The sequence below is a fragment of the Nannospalax galili genome, unplaced genomic scaffold (assembly GCF_000622305.1).
Source record: "Nannospalax galili isolate Female #2095 unplaced genomic scaffold, S.galili_v1.0 scaffold341, whole genome shotgun sequence".
NCBI lineage: Eukaryota > Metazoa > Chordata > Mammalia > Rodentia > Spalacidae > Nannospalax > Nannospalax galili.
The window spans coordinates 318,988-340,830 of record NW_008346082.1 but is presented as its reverse complement, the minus strand read 5'-3'; the positions used below and the strand labels follow the sequence as shown (position 1 = coordinate 340,830).

Here is a 21,843-nt window from a genome sequence, read left to right as displayed (position 1 = left end):
CCTTTCCCTGCCCCTGCCAGTCCCAATCCCAGAAGAATGGATAGGGTGATGGCAATAACAACTTCTCTTTCTGGCGATTATGGTGAAGGGGTCCTTTTATATCCTGGTCTGAGTGATAAATAATTCTAGGGATTAGTTGTACTAGAACACAAAACTCTGATGATTGATTAAGAACTTTGGAATGGACACATGGGGTTAATCCCGAAGTACATGCCCATCATCCTTGATCTGGTGGTAGCAAGTACAAGTTATTGGCCAGCGCTGGCAGTCTGGTTGCATAGGGCAGTGTACTCATGAGGGGGCTTGCCTATTCATAGCCCTTGTCCTGAAACATCTTGTAGCGTAGGCCTGATTCCTTCCTGCTGAGCCCATCTACAGCTGCCTTGGTCCAGAACTAGGGTGGTGTTTCCTATGAATGCAATTCCCTCATAGTATGGGGGCCTTGATGAATAACATAATGAGCATGATGAAGTGAGGTCTGGCATGGTATCATTGAGCATCTGGTAAGTCTGTACCATTAATGACCAAAGCGGGTCAGTGTCGCCTATAGGAAGGCCATGGCTGTCAGAATAGCCATTATTTGAGGGGGCTGCCATGGTTGACAAGATTGATTCTGGGGTGACCTTTAAAACACCACCTGGTCCCAAGAGGACCAAACGGGTCTGGTACTGAAGAACTCTTACTCTTAATCGAATAAAGTTCCTGGATCTGGTTCAGTCCAGCCCACATAGTCTTATTTCCCAAATTTTTCCTATTTCCCAGCTGGTGGCTCTCTTTCCTTCTTCAGGAAAACTAATATTGAACCTACCATTTTTATGAGGATTAGTGGGTATCAGTTGCTCCCACATTACCTTAATAAGATCTCCTCCCTGAGGGGTCCACCATATGTGTCCCATTGTTTCACAGCCCCATCGAGCGCAATAAGTAGCACTATCCTCTCCACACCTGCTTCTCTGGGACTTATATTTTGGTGTTCCAGGCCCTGGGCAAACATAGAACCAGCCTGGTTTTCTGTATGGGCCTGGAGAGTTAGAGCCTGAGGATGTGCATCTCCCTTAGGATTGAAATCAAAGAAATCATCTAAATGGGAGTGCAGAGTTGGGAACCAAGTAGCCGGAGGCGCTACTTGGGAGATCTGAAACAATATATTACCTCCTATCACATCTTGGAGGACCCAAGTCAGATTCATAGGTTGATGTGGGCTTCCCAGAACAGGAGCAGCTATCACAGGGAACAGAGTATATACAGTCAACAGTTTGAAAATCGGATGAGCTTTAACTTGAGTGGATTGTTGGGGTCTTTTGAAACTCTCCATCCTGAAGCTGGGAATGCACAGTCCTCCATGGTGAACAGGTCAGCTGGCCGTACATGTGTGTGGTGGATCCATGATGCTACACCATCCACTTTGAGGGCTGTGGGGGTGGTCAGTAGGATGACATAGGGCCCCTTCCACCATGGCTCTAAGGATCCTTGCCTATGCCTCTTAACATAGACCCAGTCACTGGGTCGATATCGATGAGGTTCTGGAGGGGTCCTGTCTCATAAAGAGCACGTAGTTTGGGCTATACATGTTTATGGAACCATTGGACTCCCCTGAGGTCATTCAACAGGTCCCGATCTTTAAATTCAGTAATCTTTTCTGCCTGGAGGTTAGGAATAATGGGAGGGGGCATTCCAAATATGATCTCAAAGGGGGTTAATCCCATCTGGTAAGGGGAGTTACGTACTTGATAGAGGGTGAACGGAAGGAGAGTCACCCAGTCACCGCCAGTCTCTAAGGTCAATTTAGTTAAGGTCTCTTTCAGAGTTTTATTCATTCTCTCTACCTGTCCTGAACTCTGGGGTCTATAAGCACAATGTAGTTTCCAATCAATCCCCAGAACTGTGGCCAGACTCTGACTCACCTTGGACACAAAAGCCGGTCCATTATCTGACCCTATCATCTGTGGAAAGCCATACTTGGGGAGGATGTCTTCCAACAGTTTCTTTGCCACCATTTGAGCCATTTCATGTTTAGTAGGGAAGACTTCAGTCCATCCTGAAAAAGTATCTACAAAGACTAGCAAATGACGGTATCCATACCTGCCAGGTTTTACCTCAGTGAAATCCGTTTCCCAATAAGCTCCAGGTTTTCTCCCTCGAAGTCTGATTCCTGGGTTTCTAATATTTGGCACTGCATTAGTGAGTTGGCAAGCTTTACAGCCATTGACAATGTCGTTAATCTTTTAAATTAGCGTCCTTGATTTTTACTTTGGCATGTCGAATCAAGTCCTGCATCCTCTTGATGCCCATGTGGGAAGAATAGTGTATTTTTGCCAACATTTGTTTGCCTAATTTTTCAGGAGGATCAGCTTCCCTTCTGCTGACCGCCACCATCCTTCCAGGCATTGGGTCCTTGGCAGTCCCTTTGTCCATTTCAGGTCCTCCCTGGCGTATTTGGGCTTTTCAGGGAGGTTTGGGTTATAGGCGAGTGCGTGCTGGGCTCTCGGGGTCCCTGCGTGCACTCCCGGAATGGCATGGCGGGTCCGCAGGCTCCCCCACCATGCGTCTGGAGGATGGTGGGTCTGGCCCCCCGTAAGCTTCTCCGGCGGGCCGCATCCTGTGGAACCGGGGCTCGTGTCTCCTGGATGCGGCAGCTGGCCGCGGCTTTTGGTGGTGAAAGTTCCTCCGTTGCTGGAGCGTTGTCCAGCTGAATTCCACCCTTAATTCACCCGTGTACCTTCCTCAGGAAGCGAGGTCCACTGGCCACTGAACCACGCGGGAAGAGTATGAGAACGGTGAAAGCTAGGAATGTCCGCAAGTCGGTAACATAGTAGGGAAGGCTTCAGTCCATCCTGAAAAAGTATCTACAAAGACTAGCAAATAACGGTAACCATACCTGTCAGGTTTTACCTCAGTGAAATCCGTTTCCCAATGGGCTCCAGGTTTTCTCCCTCGAAGTCTGATTCCTGGGTTTCTAATATTTGGCACTGCATTAGTGAGTTGGCAAGCTTTACAGCCATTGACAATGTCTTTAATCTTTAAATTAACCTCCTTGATTTTTACTTTGGCATGTCGAATTAAGTCCTGCATCCTCTTGATGCCCATGTGGGAAGAACGGTGTATTTTTGCCAACATTTTTTTTCCTAATTTTTCCGGGAGGATCAGCTTCCCTTCTGCTGACCTCCACCATCCTTCCAGGCATTGGATCCTCAGCAGTCCCTGTATCCATTTCAGGTCCTCCCCGGTGTATTTGGGCTTTTTGGGGAGGTTTGGGTCACCTGGGTCAATTAGTGTGGTGACCAAGATTGGGTTAATTTGGAGGGCAGCCTGTTTAGCTGCCTGATCTGCTCGATTGTTTCCTTGGGAAATTGGATCATCCCCTTTTTGATAACCTGGGCAGTGGATAATTGCCGATTTCTTTGGCAGCCAGAGAGCCTTCAGCAGTGTTAGGATTTCTTCTTTATTTTGACAGTCTTTCCTTCTGCCATTAATAAGCCCCATTCCCGATATATTGCCCCATGAACATGCGCAGTGGCAAAGGCATATTGGCTGTCCATATACACATTAAGCTTTTTGTCCTTTCCCAATACCAGCGCCTTAGTTCGGGCAATAAGTTCAGCCTTTTGGGCCAAAGTGCCAGTGGACAGAGGCTTTGCCCATATGATGCCAGTTAATGATACTACAGCCACCTCTGCATAGCTTTTGCCATCCTGGACAAAACTGCTCCCATCAGCGAACCAGGTTACTTCAGCATCAGATAATGGGGTATCTCTCAAATCTGATCGGGTACCGTGGACATGGGCCAGGATTCCGGCACAATCATGCAGGGGGGCATCCAAGTCTGAGTCCAGCAAGAGTATGGCTGGATTCAGGGCAACTGGTACCTGGAAGGTGATTATAGCAGGATTAAGAAGTAATGCCTGATAATGGGTTATACAGGCGTTACTTAGCCATCTGTCTGGGGGCTGCTTTAAAACTCCTTCAATTGCATGTGGTGTGGTGATGGTCAAGTTCTGGCCCAAAGTCAGTTTGTCAGCATCTTTTACCAGTAGTGCTTCTTTGAGTATATAGTCCAAGTATTGGACCTGTTGTTTGCATAGTTGGGCCTTTTTAGCAGAGGCCCGATAGCCTAGGCTTCCCAACGTCTGCAACAGGTGTTCTGTGCTGTCCATGCAAGCCTCTTGGCTGTCTGCCACCACAAGTAGTAGGTCACCCATATACTGCAAGAGACTCCTTTCCCCAATGCTATCTGTCTCAGACACCTCTGCCGGTCCTCTGGATCTGCAGTGGCAGCCAGCAGGCTCCTTACCAGGTCCTTGTTCTGCCTCCTTTCTGCCTTTGTCTGTTTTTTTTTTTTTTTTTCTCTGCACTATCCCTATTATTGTACACTTTCTTGGCCACAGTTATTAAATCCCTTAAGCTTTTTTCACCCAGTCTCTCTATTCTTTGGAGCTTTTTCTTTATATCCGGAGCCGACTGGTTAACAAAAGCCATGGCCACTGCCACTATATTATCTTTGGCCTCCAGATCTAATGGAGTGTACCCGCAGAAGGCATTCATTATTCACTCCAAGAATGCAGTTAGTTCCTGACTAATATCGTATACCTTTGCCAAATTAGTTGGCTTACAAGCAGCCACTTTGAGACCTGCCAACAGAACCTGGCGGTAAACCAGAAGCCTCCCCTTACCTTCTGCAGTATTATAATCCCCGTCAGGCTGGGTCAGTGGATAGGCAGCATCAGTGTCGGGTCAGTAGTACGGACACCAGTATTGCCAGGAATTTAACTTCCTGGCTTCTGTTTGGATACATTTCCTTTTTCTGTGGTAATCAGGACCTGTAATAATTGATGACAATCATCTCAAGTGGGTTGGTGTGTGAATAAGACAGTTTTTAATAAATTAATATGCTCCTTAGGATTTTTAGAAAAGGGAGCATTCTGGGTTCTCCAGGTGTAAAGGTCACTAGCGGTGAATGGCCAATAGTGATGGGGCTGGTTGCCAGCCTCATCCATGGGTCCAGTGACTCTGAGGGGTAGAACAGTAGAGTCTGGACCCTCTGGTGTTGCTGCCCTTCTACTCCTAGTCCCCTGAGCCAGTCCCCCCTGTGCCTGTGAAGAATCTGGTACCAGGGGTGCCAGTTCTGGAGGGGGTACCTCCTGTGGAGGAGGTGGATGGGGGAGGAGGAAAAATTAGATCTTTTTCTGTGCTGCCTTGTAAGATAGGATACAGTGATGGTACTGACGGTTTTGTTTCAGGCTTAGGTGCTTTCTGGGTTGTCGTTTTCTGTTCTGCAGCCATTAGCACCTCAGTTTTCTGTAAAGGAAGAAAAGACTTGACCCAAGGAGGGGGGTTATTAACTAAATCTCCCCAGACCATTATGTATGATATTTGATCCAAGTGTACCATATTTTGTTGAAGAATAATTTTTTCAAACGTGTTAATGACAGCAGGATCAAAGGTCCCCTCTGAGGGCCATCCCACATTGAAAGTGGACCATTCAGACCTACAGAAAGTAATTAGTTTATCCTTCCTGACAACAACAGAGAAGTTACGGGCTCAAGTCTTAACCTCTCCAAAATGTGCAAGAACCAGGTCCAGGGGTGTAGAGGGAATCTGTCCCATTGCGTCCATCTCAGTCACAGAGAAATAGACAACCAAAGACAAAACAGAGAGCCAGAAAGACACACAGAAGGCCAAGTAGCAAATTCTCCCACTGGTGCTGAAGAAAAACTGAAAGTAGGACAGCGGCAAACTGCAGTGCCGCGGGAGCGGAGCGACCCGCCTTGTCCTTTCACGGGAATCAACAGAGTCCGGGGGCCTCCGTCCCCTCTGCCGAGGTCTGGAATGTCTTCCAGACCTCTGTGGTCATGGTCATCTAGCACGTCCACTCCAACCGCTCCTGACCACACTGTTCACAAGTTTGCCTCGAGGCTCAGAACAAAAGCTAGGACAGACACAGACAGGTACAACTAGAAACAGACACCAGCTGGCCAAGAACCCTCCGGTTCGGGGGTCCTGGGGGGGGGGTCTTAGGGATCCCGGACCAGCCCCCAAGATGTTGTGCCCAGTTCACGAGACCCCCAAAGACCACCAAGGAGCCGACCGATGCAAACACACAAGGGTTCTTTTATTGTTACAAGCTTAAGCTTGGGCCTACTCTGTCACCGACTTAGCGGTGACAGGTTTATTTCAGCAAGTTCAGTAAGTAGGGGAGTAGGGGATCTTCAGCCTGGCCAGTGTCTGTTCAGTGCCAAACCATAAACTGCTGGCTTCAGGAAATCTGAAAAGATATCTGGACTTGTAGTACCTTCCTGTCCCTGGTTAATTGACCATTGGTGGGGGAGTTGTTCTCTATCGGTTCCAAGTATTGTGGTTTTTCTTAGAACAGGGTCCAGGGCTGGGTCAGTCCTATGGAGGTTTTATCCAAGATGGAGTCACTTAGGTCTCTCAACCCTTTCAATTCTGCAGCTTTGGTGTCACCAAAACCACATGGGAGATTCTTGCATATTGCCAAGCTTGACTTAAGATAGCAGCCTTGACCGCCTCTGGACCCACAGCTTCAGTGTGTTAACCCTGAGGAAATACCTCCCAGAAGATCACACACCTCGGTGATGCTGGTCTTAATCAGTTGGTTTTTCACAGCTAAGCAGCACTGATTGTCTCACCAAAGGTTTCACTTCAATGGTGCTGGTTTCTTGTTAATCACAGTTGATTCTCTAGCCCCAGCCAACCAGAAACCATAGATTCTCAATTAAAAATACCACACAAATGGCCCAGAGAGTTTTGTGGGACTCTCAAACTTCCTCCAGAAACTTCATCAGCCAGGTCTCTGCCATCTCCATTTTTTTTCTCAGCATTATCTTCCAGGTTCCCACAGAACAGAGCAGGTCACTGAGCTCTGAGCACTCAACAGCTTTTCTAGCCCAAAGTTCCAAATGCTTCCACAATCTCCCCGCAGACATGATCAGGTCCACTACAGCAATACCCTGCTCATGGTACCAATTTCTGTCCTAGTTACTTTGTATTGCTGTGATAAAACAGTGCCCAAAACCAACTTGCGGAGAAAAAGATTTACTGTATCTTACACTTCCAAGTGATAGTCCATCTTTAAAGGAAGTTAGGAACTCAGGACAGGAGCTTAGAAGTAGGAATTGGCAACAGACCACAGAAAAACACTGCTTACTGACTTGTTCCTCTGGCCTATCCCTGTTTGCTTGCTCATTTTCTTTCTGTTTTGTTTTGTTTTATTTGTTCGTTTTTGAGACAGTGTCTCCCTGTAGCCAGCTGGCCTAGAACTCACTATGTAGACCAGGTTGGCCTTGATTTCAGATATCGACCTGCCTCTGCCTCCTGAGTGCTGGGATTAAAGGTGTGCACATCTTCCTATTGCCTGGTGATTTGCCAAGCTCTAGAGACAGATGCAAGTGGAACACGTTTATTTCCTTAGAAAACCACTGCTCTAGTTGCAAAGGTGACCCTGTGAATCCCAGGCAATTAAGAGAACATGGAAAGTTGGGTGTCATGGTTGCATACCTATAATCCCAGCACTCTAGAGACAAAGACAGGACGATCTTGAGCTCGAGGCTACTGAGACCCTGTCTCAGTAAGCAAGCAAACAAGGTAACATGGAACAGAGGGTGTTCCACGCCTTCCTTTCTTTATATTTCAAAGAGTCCAATTATAACACTGGTGCAGTAGTCCACATCTGTAATCCTAGCACTTTGGGAAGAGGAACCAGGAGGATCAGGAGTTCAAGGCCAGCCCCCAGCTCCACAGCAAGTTTGAGGCCAGCCTAGGCTACATGAGACCCTGAAGATTCCTGAAGTCTTAATTTTTTTTTTTAAATTTTTTTAGGCCTTTTTGAGACAGGGTCTCCCTGTAGCCCCAGCTAGCCTGGAACTCACTATGTAGACCAGGCTGGCCTTGAACTCACAGTGTCCCGCCTGCCTCTGCCTCCCTAGTGCTGGGATTAAAAGCGTATACCACCACACCGGGCTCTTAATTGGAATTCCTAATTAGAATATAATTTATTGCCTTTTGGATCATTGTGTACATCCATTCATTATTTCATTCACTTCATCAAATGCCTGCTAGTGACAGGTACTGTGCTAGAAGGTTCCGGCAGTAAAATAGGAAAAACGGCCCTTGATGTCTCGGAGAAAGTAAATAAATTGTGCTGAAGAATAGATTAGAAATTAAGGTTTTTCAACAAAGGGAGTTCAGAGCTATTTTCTTTCTTTCTTTTGACTTAGGTTACTCAAAAAATGATTGGCGGACTACCCAGGGGAAAGTCAATGTAATTTCAAGTAATTTCAAGAGGAGAGGGAAGCTACGATAAATAAAAAGCAGCCGCGCTGAGAATGAGCCCCGTGCGGTTGGTGCGTGTGGTCGCACTGCCTGCGTAACTATGAGAGCTGACGGAGGACGGCCCGCAGCACGCCGCTCGGCTGCCCCGCAGAGGACGGGTCGCTTCTTGGCGGGCTAACTGTGACACGCGGGAGAGGTCTACGTGCATGTACACGCGGCACTCTCTGCCCAAGGTCCGGGGACTTTCCCCTAGGCGGAAGGGTAAGGAACAAGTCCCTCGTGTGTAGCCTAGGAAACAGGCCTTCAGAGCGAGCTACGCTAGATCAGAGCGCAGGGCTATTTATGGCTCGGCAGAGCCTTCAATCTTTCAATTAGGGTGAGAAAATGGGGAAGGCGGGTGAGATATGAAAATGAGTTGTTTTCTTATAAATGGTGTTTTAGTCTAAAGGTTTCTGGAGACATTCTGGCAAAGAACATCCAACTATAATGGGAAATTAACTGCTGTGGGAAAGCCATTGGGTACGGTCTCATGCAAATATTTGGCCCGCCCTATGTGAGTGGGTGTGGCTTCTCTCGGCGACCCAGAGCTTGACAGGCAGGGGTCTGGCTCGCGCGTGCGCAGTAGGGCGGGAAGCCGCCGCTGGGCCGTGGCGCGGGCGCTTCCAGTGGGCCAGGCATGGCGTGCGCCAGCTGGTCGTCGGGCGTGTTGGGACTGCTACTGGTATCTGCGATGTTTGGGGTCCTCGGAGAGCGCCCGCGCCGCGGTCTTGGCATACACCCAGGTACTGGCGAGGGCTGCTGGAGGGCGGCTGGGACTGCCTGGGAGCCGCGTCCCCTCTGCTGACGGGCGTTTCCCCTGCAGAGCGCCGCTCCCAGGTCCGCCCTGGGGCCGCGGAACCCAAGGACCACCGTGAGCGGGCCCGGGCCGGAGCGCTGCCCCTAGGGACGCTGTACACCGCGGCCGTCGTGGCTTTCGTGCTGTACAAGTGTTTGCAGGTGCGGGGTGGTGGGGGCTGCGGGGCAGGGCTGGGACCTCCCCTGGGCGGCGGCCTCTGGGATGAAGGCTGGCTCCAGGCTGGTCCAGCATTCCGGGGTTTCTGGGATCCGAGAAGTAGTGGATGGAAGTTTAATCCCCCCACAGTCCAATGTTTTTGCTCCTCACCCACGCAGTGTCCGAGGTAGGATTTTAACCAGTGTCCACTTATCAAACAGGGCAGTTACTGCCTAGGTTCTCACCTTGGGACCAGGTCTTGTTTGCTGCAGCCGCACTGTGTCCAGAGTGCAAGACGCCAAGCAGTCTCAGGTTCTCCCCGGGAAGGAGGCCCTGAAATGGGAGCTGACCGTACATTCTGGTTAATTGAAACTGCTGAAAGGTGGTACTACCCAGAGCTGTAGCCTCAGCCCTGATCACTTACTTGTATTAGGAAATAGAGGGCACAACCAATATAGCTAGATAAAACTAAATGAGATAGCTAATAATGATCCCACGTAGTCTGGACAGGATACGATGAGGATCTGGATTTAATGATGGATTCTAACGAGGATACATTTGTACGCAGATCCAAGCAGAGTCGGTTGGGGAGAAATGCAGCAGTAGATACTATGGAAGACATAGGCGGTCCAGTTGATGGTTCACTGTGTGATGTGATGACCTACTTCCAAAGTAAAAGCTCTGAACAGAAGCCTGTGCTGGTCAGAACACTGGGAGAATTTTACTCTTTTAAAAAATTTACTGTAGGGGCTGGAGAGGTGTCTCAGAGGTTAAGAGCATTGGCTGCCCTTGCAGAGGACCCGGGTTCGATTCCCAGTACCCACATGGCGGCTACGAACCGTCCTTAACTCCAGTCCCAAGGGGAATCTGAAGCCCTCTTCTGACCTCCTCGGCATTGCATGATTTTTTTGGTGCACTCACATACATGCAGGCAATACACTCATACACATAAAATGAAAATAATAAAAATTATTTAAAAAATTTACAGTAAAAAAAATCTTTTTCAGTGAAACAACAGTGTGGGGAAATGAGTGCTAATTGAAAGCTGACAGAAAAGACTGGAGACCTCATACCAGAAAAGACTTGAGGGAGCTGGACCTGGTTGGCACAGACCTGTAATCTGTTGAGGCAGGATTGTAAACCCAACATCTGCCTGAGCAGTTTAGCAAAACTCTATCTCAATAAAGAAGTGTGGCACACACCTTTAATCCCAGCATTTAAGAAGCAGGGGCAAGCAGATCTCTGTGAGTTCAGAGATCTCCAGCTAACCCATTCTACATAACAAGTTCCAAAGCCATGGCTACACAGTGAAACCCTGTCTCAAAAATATATAAAAACAAGTTGGTTTTATAAATATAGTAAAACAAAAACAGTCGAGGAGGGAGGCAAGACCAGTCTTCAAATTCCTTTGGAAGAGTTGCACATTCTTGGAAGTGTTTCAGCATTCTGGCCATATGTGGGGCACACTGACATGTTGCTTCATGTTCTGGGTAATGAGCTGGACCAGCAACAATTGTGATTCTCTGAAACAAAAACCCTTTCTGTGTGGCAAATTCTGCTCCTCTCTTTACTGACTTTGAAGGCTGGAGCAGAGCCTTGTTGCTGCAATGCTGCAACGTTGCCCTTTCCTGCTTCCACAACAGGGTAAAGATGAGGCTGCAGTTCTCCAAGAGGAGAAAAGCAAGAAGAAATCATTGCAGTCAGGTGGGTTAAGCAATGGTGGGGGGGGAGGATCAGGGGACAGCAGAAGTAACCACCTCTTCTACCTTACTCTCAGAGCAACAGCTGGCCCAGTTGACACAACAGCTGGCCCAGACAGAACAGCACCTGAACAATCTGATGACCCAACTGGACCCTCTTTTTGAACGGTGAGAATTTGTGGGGTGAGTCAGGAGGGATGGGGACAGATTGAGCAGTCCCTGAGTGGGTATTTCTGCAGGGTGAGTACTCTGGTTGGGACCCAGCGGGAGCTTCTAAACACAAAACTACAGACCATACATCAGCTTCTACAAGACTGCAAACCAGACAGGGGTGTGGAAGTTCGAGAGTCAGGTAAAGGGTTGGGAGGTATCTGTTGGTGGGGAGACAAAGTCTGTGAAACTAGAATATGCTGATCTTTTCCTCTCACAGAGGCCACCATACTCTTTCCTGAGGACTGGAGAAAAGAGGACCAACAGGAAGCTGGTAACAGTCAGGCCTGGGAGGAGCCCATAAACTGGAGCCCAGAGACATGGAACTTAGCTCCTTCCTGGGAAGCAGAGCAGGGGCTGAGGAGAAGATTGGGCAAGGCTGTAACAAAGGGTCCCTGTAATGAAGGAGAGGCTACTACTGGAGGTTTAGTAAAACAAAGTCTTTTCTTGTAGTATTGGATGCTTCAGTGTGCTTCCCCCACCCCGAGCTGGTCATACACACACCCATACTAGGTGCCTAAGTACAAACTGGGCCTCCTAGAAAAGGTTCCCTTATTAGGAAAAAAGAGGCTGCCTTCCAGAGTGAGAGTGGGGAAGACAGAGGGAGCTCCTACAAGCATGCCAGCCTGCAGGGCTCAAAATCCTTTTTCTCATAGTCAAGACAGAAAGGTCTTTCTGAAAACATAACAAAAGCACTTTATTAAAATCCAGTGAGAAAATAAATTATAGAAATTATACAATATGAGAGGTAGTTTGGGAGATCAAGGCCAGCCTGGGCCACATGAGACTGTCTCAAAGAAAAGAATAGATGGAAAGAAAGAGAAAGAAACTATATGTAAAGATTGGGTATGGTGGCATACACCTGAAATCACAACAATTGAGAGGCTGAGGCAGGTGGAACTCAAATTAACAGGCCTGGCCAATATAGCAAGACCCTGTCTCAAAAATTAAACAGAAAAACTATACACAGCATCAAAATACCCTCCTTTAAAAAGCTGCAAATGCTGGGCGTGGTAGTGCATGCCTTTAATCCCAGCACTCACGAGGCAGAGGCAGGTGGATCTCTGTGAGTTCAAGGCCAGCCTGGTCTACATAGTGAGTTCCAGGACAGTGGGGTCTACAGGGAGACCCTGTCAAAAAGAAAAAAAAAAAATAAGCTGCAAACTAGACATCTGACCACAGGCAACAGTGAGCTTCAGTCCCAAGTCTCCTCATTGGTGTTAGAAGGGCTGGTTCAGCTGAGGCTCACTGGGGTTGAAGTTGGTTTTCCTGATACTTAAAAGCTAGTCAAATGGTCCATGTAGCTTGGCAGACACAAAATGAGCCTTGTCAAACTGTGGGAGGGGTTCCGTATTTTGCTCCAGAGCTGAAGAATATTTCTTTTGCTTTTGGCTCTGACCTAGTATCCTGAGTTCTAGAAAGTGTAAGATTCTTCTCAGACATGTCTGACCCCTGCATGTATCCCAGGATAGCTGAATGCAGCCTAACACATTTGTAGGTGACAGTGTCATGTTGCAGTGTCAAAAGGTTGGACACGCCTGCAAATCTAGCTCTTCTGGCTTCTGTGGAAAGAAAACAGTTCAGGCACTGGCATGAGTGCTTCTTCAGACACAATCACCTATAGAGGAGGTCCCAGACAGATGTGAGAAGTATTCCTTTCCAGCTGTGAACCTCCTCACAGCACTGTTCCTGAGAGAAGACACAACTTACCTAATAGCCAAAGTCAGACTGTGGTACCAATGTGACATCTCCTCCTGGTCAGTAGACATAAGCAGTAGCTTCTCATGGGGGAAGGACAGCTAGGGAGAGACCACTTCTTAGTGTGTGGTTCAAATCGATTCAGGCTGAAGCCCTCACTGGTTCCATGGAGTTAATTCAGGGATGAGATGAGGACTAAATATGAAGCCTTAGTCCCAACAATCCTCTTATTCTCATGAAAAGAGACCCAGGCCAGGGAGATAAGCTGGTCCATGGTGCTTGAGGTCTATTTGGGCCTAGAGTGCCCACCTATTACTTACACTGAGCAGTCCACCGCAAGGTCCTCCTGAATGACCAAAGACCCTGCAAAGTTGACAATGGGCCATGGGGTAGAGGGCCCTGCAGACAAAGGTGCCACTCTTCAGCAGGTGCAATGGGGGGCGAGGCTTGGCCATGAGGAGCACATCAGAGAAAAGGAAGAACATTCGGGGCCGAGGCTCCCCAGAGGCAGGCACCACCAAAAGCCATCCCTGGCGTAGGAACCAGCGTCCTGAGAAATGAGAGAACTGTTGTGGTGTAGCTCGAAAATCTATGGGAACAGAAGGAAAGGGAGGCAGAGGAAATTTGGGGGGAGGGGGAGGGGAGGATATGCTGGCTCAAAAAAATTGTGTATGAGGTGTGCATGTGGAGTTCAGGGGACAGCTTTATGGAGTGGGTTCTGGGGATTGAACTCAGCTGGTAAGGCAAGCACCTCTAATGCACTGAGCCATCCAGCCCAACATGATGGCTTTGTAAGGAAGAAAAGTAAGCAAGCAAGGGGTAAGAAGACTACCTGAGGTCAGTCCTTTGGCTTGGCGTCCACTGAGTAGGGCCTGGACACGCCGGAGGTGCTGGTCATTCTTGTGTTTCTGGCCGATAGTGTGGACTTTCTGGGCAGTCTCACTTATCAGGCGGGCAGCCCCTGGAATAACACCCTCTACCTCACTTTCAACACAACTTTGACTCTGGGTGACTATTGGTAGTGAAAGACAAGCTAGTTTGGAAGGGACCTAGATCAGGTCCCCTAACTTCTTGAAGAAAAGGCAGGGCAATAGGAACACTGTACATGTAATGGAAGAACATACCAGACATTGTTAGAGGTCAGAACCAGAAAGGGACACAGGACAGGCAGCCTCCTGCCTGAGCTGGAGAGGAACAAGAACCTACGTGTGAGCTGCTGGCAGTCAGGGCTGTTGGGAATTGTGTTTTCAGCCAAAGCAACAACAAGATTCTCATACCTGAAAGTGGACAACAGGAAGTGAAAGGGGGAAGTAAGAACCAGGCAGTTTTTGTCAGAGATCAGCCTCCCACACATTCCTTAGTTGTAAGGCCAGGGGATCTGGCTACTCTATTGCCCCTTTTAAACCTGGTACTCAGAATCTGGGCTCACACTCCACTCTTCCATCCCACACTGAAGCATCAGTGGCAGACTAGTTCAGGAGGCCAGGTCAGAAGATGAAAGTCAAACCAAGAGGGATACCTATGAGCCCTTACTCATCCCTGGAGACAGAATTCTCTGCTAAGATGAGTCCTCATTTCAAAGAGCTTTTCTATATAGCCCAGTGCAGGTCCCTTCACTTCAGTATAGAGTCCCACAGTCCCAGGTAGCCTTGTGAGGTCACATTTACTCAGGCAAAAGCTTCTTTGAAGCTGTTTGGCCCAGGGGAGTGGCAAGTGGTACCCTGTGGCACCCCACAGAAGCTGAGGACAGCAGTCATGCAGCCTGAGAAGATGGGTCCAGAGTTCACTCACTGCTGGAGCCGCTGCAGAGGCAGAGGGAGCAGGTCCTGAAGCTGAAGGCCTCTAAATTCAGGGCGGCCCTCCTGAAGCTGCACGAATCTCCGGAAACGTTTGCTCCTCTTCAGCTGCTCCTGGATTGAGGGGAGAGTTGGCAGCAGGGAGAGAAGCCACTTTATATTGCATTAACCTGTATACACACCAATAGCCTGCAGTAAGCTGAGTGCTCCTGAGAGAAACCTGATCCCTTACACGGATGTTAGCAAAGGGCTGGGTTCTAAATGCACAGGCTGTATGAAGTTTGGGTCTCTAGATAAAGAGATAATGTAAGGGACAAGTGAGGAAGACCCAGATTTCAGGTCATTTCTGGGTTACCTGCAGGGTGGACCGGGACCTCTCCACATTGGCAGCAAACTGGGTATAGAGTTCCAAGTGCTCACAGAAGCCCTCTAGCCCCTGCCCCCAGTGGCCTTCTTCCAGATAGGGAAGGAGCTCTCTGTGTGGGCAAGAACAGTAAAAGGGTAGACCAACAACTACCGAAACATTCCTCATTTACTTCCCATAACTCTGCCCCGGAGGTAGTGCTATTACCCCATATTACGCTGGAGAAACAGGTTAAGGCACTGGGCCAAGGCCACAGGTAAGAAAATTGGCAGACTTAGAAGATGAACTTGGTCTTTCTGACTCTACTCCGTGCCAGAGGCCAGGGCATCCCTCTCCCCTCAGCCCTTGCACTCACAGGCTGGCGCCGTAGATGAGCTCCCAGCACCCAAACAGGGTTTGGCATTCTGGTGGTCGTAGGGTCCCCTTGGCTTTCAGGATCCCCAGGAAGTACTGTGGAAGGAGAGAATACAGGTATGTTAGCCTGGAGGAAGACGAAGTCAACGTCAAAGTGCAGCCAGAAACTACAGAAGTCTGAACTCCCGCCCTTCAAGTAGCACGGTCTCCGGCCCTCCCACACTCCGGTCCGCACCGTAGCCACCAGCCCCAGCTGTTCCTGGTAGCGCCGCTCGGTCTCCAGCAGCTCCCGGGCGGTGCAGGCGCGCTTCCGCTCCCAACGAGCACGCTGCTCTCGCACCGGGCACCGTGCGGTGGGGCCAGGGCTCTCCATGCCAGGCTGAGGTTCCAGCCTCCCACAGGCAGCGCGCCGCAGATTCAAATTCCAACCGCTCCGGGGGCGGGGTCGCGGGGGTGCGGCCCTGGAACGGACCGTGCAGGACAGAGCATGCGCAGCCGCCGCCCAGCTGGTGGTGGGTCCCCCCAGTCAGCGTCCGCCCCACCGCCGGGACAGCGCTGTAGGAGCGCGATATGCCAAGTGTGGCCGGGGTGCGGAGCACCTATGCAGGCACAAAAGCGGCACAGTGGTCTGGAAATGGAACCAGGAGACTCCAAGATGCAGACATTGACGGGGCCTCAGTGTCCTAGTTGTAAAACGGGGAATGCGGGAATAATTGGGGTACATACTATGTCCTGAGCCCATACCAGGCCATAAGGCGGTTGCCCAGTCATTCCCCGTGCTTTCAGCCACTAGCACAAAAGCTTATATGTTTTAAGTTACTGAGGGGTTGGGTTGGGTTTTTTGTGGGGTTTTTTGTTTTTTTTTTCATTTCCTTTTGTTGTCATATAAGTTGGGCTGGCCTTGAACTTTTCATCCTCCTGCCTAACCTCCCAAGTGCTGGAATTCAAGGCCTGTGCCACCACACCCCGTTTATAAGGAGCCAGGGTGGAATTCCGTGGTACATGCTAGGCAAGCATTGTACCAACTGAGCTACATCCCCGGCCCTGATTTTTAAAATTTCATACTGATCTAAAAACCTGACCACCAACTAGCTTCTGATGAGGAGGTGTCAATAATATGGTAGTTTGGGTTTACTGTAAGTCTGTTCAAGAAAAAAGCTTTGATTTTAGTCTATACTGCCTTGACAAAAATGGAATGTACTGCGTGGTGGCGGCCAGTGCCTTTAGTCCCAGCACTCAGAAGGCAGAGGCAGGTGGATTTCAGTGAGTTTGAGGCCAGCCTGGTCTACATAGTGAGTTCCAGGACAGCTGGGGCTACAGGAAGACCCTGTCTTAACAACAACAAACACTTTTCCTTAGGACTTTGGGGACTTGGGGATAGCCCTAGAAGGTAAATTTGCAGTGCCATTTTGTCAGTTTTATTTATTTATTTTTGGTCTTTTTGAGACAGGGTCTTCCTGTAGCCCCAGCTGTCCTGGAACTCACTATGTAGACCAGGCTGGCCTTAAACTCACAGAGATTCGCCTGCCTCTGCCTCCTGAGTGCTGGGATTAAAGGCATGTGCCACCACGGCGGGCTCAGTTTTATTTTTTTAAATGATGTTGTATATGTGTGTAGGGGGGTATGTACACATGTGAGTGCAGGTGACTAAGGGAGTCCAAAAGAGGATATCAGTTTCCCTGGAGCTAGAGTTGTGAGCCACCCAGTGTGGTACTGGGAACTGAACTCAGGTCCTCTGGAAGAGCAGGGAGCACTCTTCACTGCGGAGTCATTTCTTTAGACCCTGTTATCAGGAATCTTAAACTGTGTCTGCTCTTTGGACTTAGCAGTTCCACTTCTAAGAATGCATTCTAAATGGTTATGAGGGAAACTATATATACTAAGATGTCCGACAGTATGTTGTTGCAACAACAGACCAGAAGCCACTTAAATGTCCAGTGCTAAAGCTAGAAAAAGTATGGTACAGCCAGTTGAAGATATAATATGAAAACATCAAAATTATTTTTTAAATCTATCAACATGGGAAAATGCACATAGTAAATATAATACCAAGAGAAAAAAAATCAAGCTACAAATCTGTTTATGTAACATGATCCGCTCTATATAAAAAATGTATATATAAAACGCTGGAAGGCTAAGCAATCAAAAGCTAATTGTGGTTTTTAATCTCTGGGTGAGACTGAAATTAATTCAACAAATAAGAGCCCACCTGTGCCAGGCAGTAAACCGCTGAGGTAGATGGTTTAGATGAGAATGGGACAAAAGGGAGATTTAAAATTCCCTTAGGCTCTTCTGCACTTCACTCAAGTTTTCTGCTTTGAGCATGCAGTATTTTGTATTAGGAAATACATTTTGTATTAAGAAACAAAATGTAAGAAACATATCCTATTCCTTCCATTTTGGACTCAGGAATCTGGGCCCCAAGCCAGGAACCTGTGGATTGTCAGGGTTCTAAGCTCCCCTCCAGCTCTGACATCCTGAGAATTCTGAGAATGTTAAAATGTTAGGCTTAGACCAGAGAGGAACAAGTTGCAAGCCTAGGAAGGAGAGAAGTGAGAGCTTGGATCAGATCTTTTTTTTGGTTCTCAAATGAAGGGGGAGAGCCAGGCATGGTGCTCACATCTATAATACCAGCGTTTGTGAGGCTGAGGCAGAAGACCTGCTGCAACTCTGAGGCCAGCCTAGGCCACACAGGGACCCTGTATCAAAGAAAAAAAAGAAATGGAAATGAGGGACAGCCCACACTAAGAGCTCAAGCGTGGATGAAGACAGAGAATCCCATGTTGATCCTCTTGCAGAGGACCAGCACGCACATGGCAGCTAACAGTCATTTATAACTCCAGTTCCAGGGGATCCAATGCCCTCTTCTGGCCTCCCAGGGCATGAGGCATGCACGTGGTATACTTACCTACCTGCAGGCAAAACTCATACACATAAAATAAAAATAAAATAGTTTTTTGAAAGAATAGAGTACAATGCCTGGGGCACAAACGCCACCGGCTTGTGAGGGTGCTTTGGGTGGGTGAGAGGGGGGCTGGGAAATAGAGCCTACTATGAAGTCAGGAGGCAGAATTCTCTAACTGGTAGAAGAAGAGAGCAAAACTGAGGTGACACAGCGAGGGCATCTTGAAGTACATCCACTTCATTTCCACTACCTTGATGGTGGGCTAAATGGTGGACACATAGAGACATGTCCATTTCCATGTCCTAACTGCCCAGGACCTACAAATATAACCTTATCTGAAATAGTTAAGACTCATATGTGTGGTGGTACACACCTTTAATCCGAACACTTGAGAAGCAGCGGCAGGTAGATCTCAGTGAGTTCCAGGCCACCAGAGCTACATAAACCCTGTTTCAAACAAAACAAAACAAGAGAATTTTGAGAGTCAGGGATCTAGCTTAGTGGGTAGAGTGCTTGCCTAGCATGCATGACGTCCTGGACTCATTCCTCAGCACTGTACAAACCAGATATGATTGTACATGCCTATAATCTTGCCCTGGGCTACATGAGATCCTGTCTCAAAAAAAAAAAAAAGTTCTTGAGATGAGATCATCTGAATTATCTCAGTATTTCTTAAATCCAATTTCTTCAATCCAATACGAATGGGTGTCTCCAGTGGGGACACGAGGTCGGGAAAAGACCACATGAAGAGGTAGATATTGGAGTTACATAGCCGTAAGCCAGGGAGCCACCAGAATCTAAGAGAGGCAAGGAAAGAGGCCTCCCTAAAGCCTTCAGAGGAAGCCTAATCCCACCAACATAATTTCAGACTTCTGGCCTACAGAACTTTGACAGAAAAAAAAAAATCCGTTGCCATAAGACACCTGGTTTATGAGTTTATGACAACTTTTATGGTAGCCCTGGGCATAATAGTGCAATGGGCCAAAACTACAGGTCAGCCTCAAGACCTCAGAAAGGCTTTGATCTTTGCTTCCAATTCATTAATAGGGAGAAGGGGGTTTTCACCTACTTTACCAGTTGGTAACCCCCTTTTCTGCAATGCTGGGCAATCAGAAACATGTTTTAGTAATATGTTCCTCAGTGTTTAGAAACACAGATCCCCAGATACCAGACTTGAATTCAAATAACTTCAGAGGTACCCTGCACCCAGCAGAGTGTCCCCATTGATTTGTCCTGAATATGCTCTGTCTTGACCTGGGGAGACTCAGGACACAAGAACTCTGAGAGCTCAAACCTGTTTTAGGGTTTGGCAGACTTCCAGGCTGGAAAGGCATGATCCAGGATCAGAGTCCACATCTCCACCCAGACCAGGGAAATGACCAGAGAGGTAGAAAGCTAAGGGACACAGAATCATGGAGAAGAGCATTTGGAAAGTTAGTAAACTATAACAAAGAATGATGTACCTGCAAGCAGATCTGTGCTCTGAAATACAGAGGGAAAGCTCTTTAAATAGTGGGGACAGATGGACCTAAGGATATGAGAACACAGTGCTGCCAAGAAGTACAAAGAGAGCTTAATAAGACTGGGGTGCTCAGAATATTAGAGCGGAAAATGAGTGAATGCTGAGATTGGTGTTGGAGAAAGCCACGAAGCCCCAGAGTTTCAGATAATACCGTCCTCTCTGCTCACATGAGCTCTCCCACCTGAACTACAATAGTTCTTACCGAAGTCTGTGTTACACAAGCCCATTTAATTCAGATATGACCATGTGCCGTCCATGTGCCAGGGTCCGAGCAAGGTGTTAAAAACAACTGACTATTCAGAGTCCACAATGGATCATAATATCGTAGATGGTTCTGAACTTGACTACAGAAAGACCAACAGGTCCTTGTGTAACTAGGCAGACACTCTGCCACTAGATCACACCCCATTCCAGGAAAAGCACCTGGATTCTTTGGCTGACTACCTCCTAAGATGAACACTTGGAGGACAGCTGTTATCCAGCCATAAAAGTTTTGCTGTCCTATTGACAGTCAGCTAAAACAGATAATCAGGAGTACCATAAAACTGTGATTTCATGTTAGGCATGGTCTTACATACCTGTAATTCCAGTACTCAGGAGGCGAAGGCAAGAAAATCATCTAGGGTTTGAGGTCAGCCTAGGCAAATTCACACAATGAATTCAAGGTTAGCCTAGGCTACAGAAACCCTGTCTCAACAACAAGAAAAAAGAAGTTCATGCTCCTGGGACAGTTGTGATTAGGTATGCAAAGTCATGAGTCCCTAAAGTAGGAAAGCCATCTTAGTCAATATGGTATTTCTTAAGTACCTGGCAAGGTAATCTACAGGGAGAAAATGCTCCAGAATGGCTGTTGAATAAAAGATTGACTTAGTCATATCCTGGACCCTGCCCTCATAAAGCACAAGATAAAATGTCATAAATCATGCTAATATGAACTAGATGGTAGGCAAGATTATTATTGAAGTCAAGCAAAGAACTGTGGTAGTTCAGAGGCACCAGAGAGTTCTTCCAGAGTGGTAATGGAAATTTGGTTAAGAAAGGCTTCTTTGGCTGGCGAGATGGCTCAGCAGTGTTAAAGGCACTTGCTGTGTAAGCCTGACAATTTGAGTTTGGTCCTACCTACATAAAGGCAGAAAGAGAGAAATGACTCCACAAAGTTGTTCTGTGGCCTCCATGTGTGCACCATAGCAAAACACAACACACATATCTTACACACACACACACACACACACACATACACACACACACACGTTAAATTTGAAAAAATAAAGGCTTCCTGGAGGAATTTCCTGTAAACTGAGTCAAAGAATAAATTTAGAAAAGAGAGATAATGAACCTAACACCATCGATGGATTCACAAACACTGATGATCAAAGTTAAAGCTGGTTGGAACCTTCAAATGAGGTTCCTTGGACTCTTTCTGTACTAGGTATTACCCCTTTAGATAAGGGACTTTGAAGGCTAGAGGGTCCTCAAAGATAAGCTGGGACAGTAGGCACACCTGGAGCCATGGGCTATGGCTGTATACCACAGGATGAGAACTATTTCAATAAATTAAATTAGCCTATACAATCATACTGGTATGTGCCTACTGAATAATGTTGGATATGGACATGAAATGGTCTTTTTCTCTTGTGATCTGTTGAATCCATGGGAGCCTCCCTAGAATGTAAGCTATAGAACTAGAAGTTGTCTATTCTATACTGCATAATTGGGGTCTACATCAGTACCTGGGGACTATAAGAGGCTTGGTAAATGTTCATTAAATGGACAGAGTGGAAGTCCCGAAGTTCATTATCATTCTCCTTGTTTCTTTGCACCCAGTCTCCCTGTCCAATCCATGCTCATAGCAATCTTCAACATGACCTAATGTGAGAACTGCATTCTGTCACTCTCTTGTTCAAAATACTTCTTTAGTTTAATTTATTTATTTACTTATGTGTGTATGCATGTGTGCCACGGCACACCCAGGAGGTCAGAGGACAACTTGAAGAAGTCGGTTCTCAATTTCCAC

General features: G+C 47.6%; 2 protein-coding genes across 4 annotated transcripts; one reads left to right on the top strand and one right to left on the bottom strand.

The window, feature by feature from the left end:
- The first annotated feature begins 8,894 nt into the window (after positions 1-8,894).
- Positions 8,895-12,155, top strand: Ccdc107 (coiled-coil domain containing 107). Its single transcript, XM_008842380.3, has 6 exons — positions 8,895-9,071; positions 9,152-9,285; positions 10,924-10,984; positions 11,058-11,148; positions 11,220-11,332; positions 11,411-12,155. Exons 1-6 carry the CDS (start codon positions 8,966-8,968, stop codon positions 11,641-11,643), a joined length of 738 nt encoding a protein of 245 aa, XP_008840602.1. The 5' UTR covers positions 8,895-8,965; the 3' UTR covers positions 11,644-12,155.
- Arhgef39 (Rho guanine nucleotide exchange factor 39) lies at positions 11,867-15,853 on the bottom strand. 3 transcript variants are annotated; one of them, XM_029567985.1, is made up of 9 exons: positions 15,638-15,853; positions 15,404-15,498; positions 15,040-15,160; positions 14,680-14,798; positions 14,095-14,165; positions 13,721-13,849; positions 13,198-13,438; positions 12,901-13,046; positions 11,867-12,752 (listed from the first exon to the last, which is right to left on the bottom strand). In XM_029567985.1, exons 1-8 carry the CDS (start codon positions 15,773-15,775, stop codon positions 12,914-12,916), a joined length of 1,047 nt encoding a protein of 348 aa, XP_029423845.1. In that variant the 5' UTR covers positions 15,776-15,853; the 3' UTR covers positions 11,867-12,752; positions 12,901-12,913. The 3 variants fall into 3 exon arrangements, with proteins under 3 accessions (XP_029423845.1, XP_017655940.1, XP_029423848.1); XM_017800451.2 differs by having other exon boundaries at positions 12,901-12,989; positions 13,209-13,438; positions 15,638-15,851; XM_029567988.1 differs by lacking the exon at positions 11,867-12,752 and having other exon boundaries at positions 12,913-13,046; positions 13,209-13,438; positions 15,638-15,852.
- Positions 15,854-21,843: the final 5,990 nt, after the last annotated feature.

Excerpts from the sequence above, each read along its gene's own strand:
- Ccdc107 (XM_008842380.3), top strand. The coding sequence starts at position 8,966 with ATGGCGTGCGCCAGCTGGTCGTCGGGCGTGTTGGGACTGCTACTGGTA. Across the intron at positions 9,072-9,151 it reads CGGTCTTGGCATACACCCAG|AGCGCCGCTCCCAGGTCCGC; the intron begins GTACTGGCGAGG and ends TTTCCCCTGCAG. Across the intron at positions 11,149-11,219 it reads CTGGACCCTCTTTTTGAACG|GGTGAGTACTCTGGTTGGGA; the intron begins GTGAGAATTTGT and ends GTATTTCTGCAG.
- Arhgef39 (XM_029567985.1), bottom strand. The coding sequence starts at position 15,775 with ATGGAGAGCCCTGGCCCCACCGCACGGTGCCCGGTGCGAGAGCAGCGT. Across the intron at positions 14,166-14,679 it reads CCTCTGCAGCGGCTCCAGCA|GTATGAGAATCTTGTTGTTG; the intron begins GTGAGTGAACTC and ends GTCCACTTTCAG. Across the intron at positions 13,047-13,197 it reads CTGCTCAGTGTAAGTAATAG|TGAGGGCTTCAGCCTGAATC; the intron begins GTGGGCACTCTA and ends CCATGGAACCAG.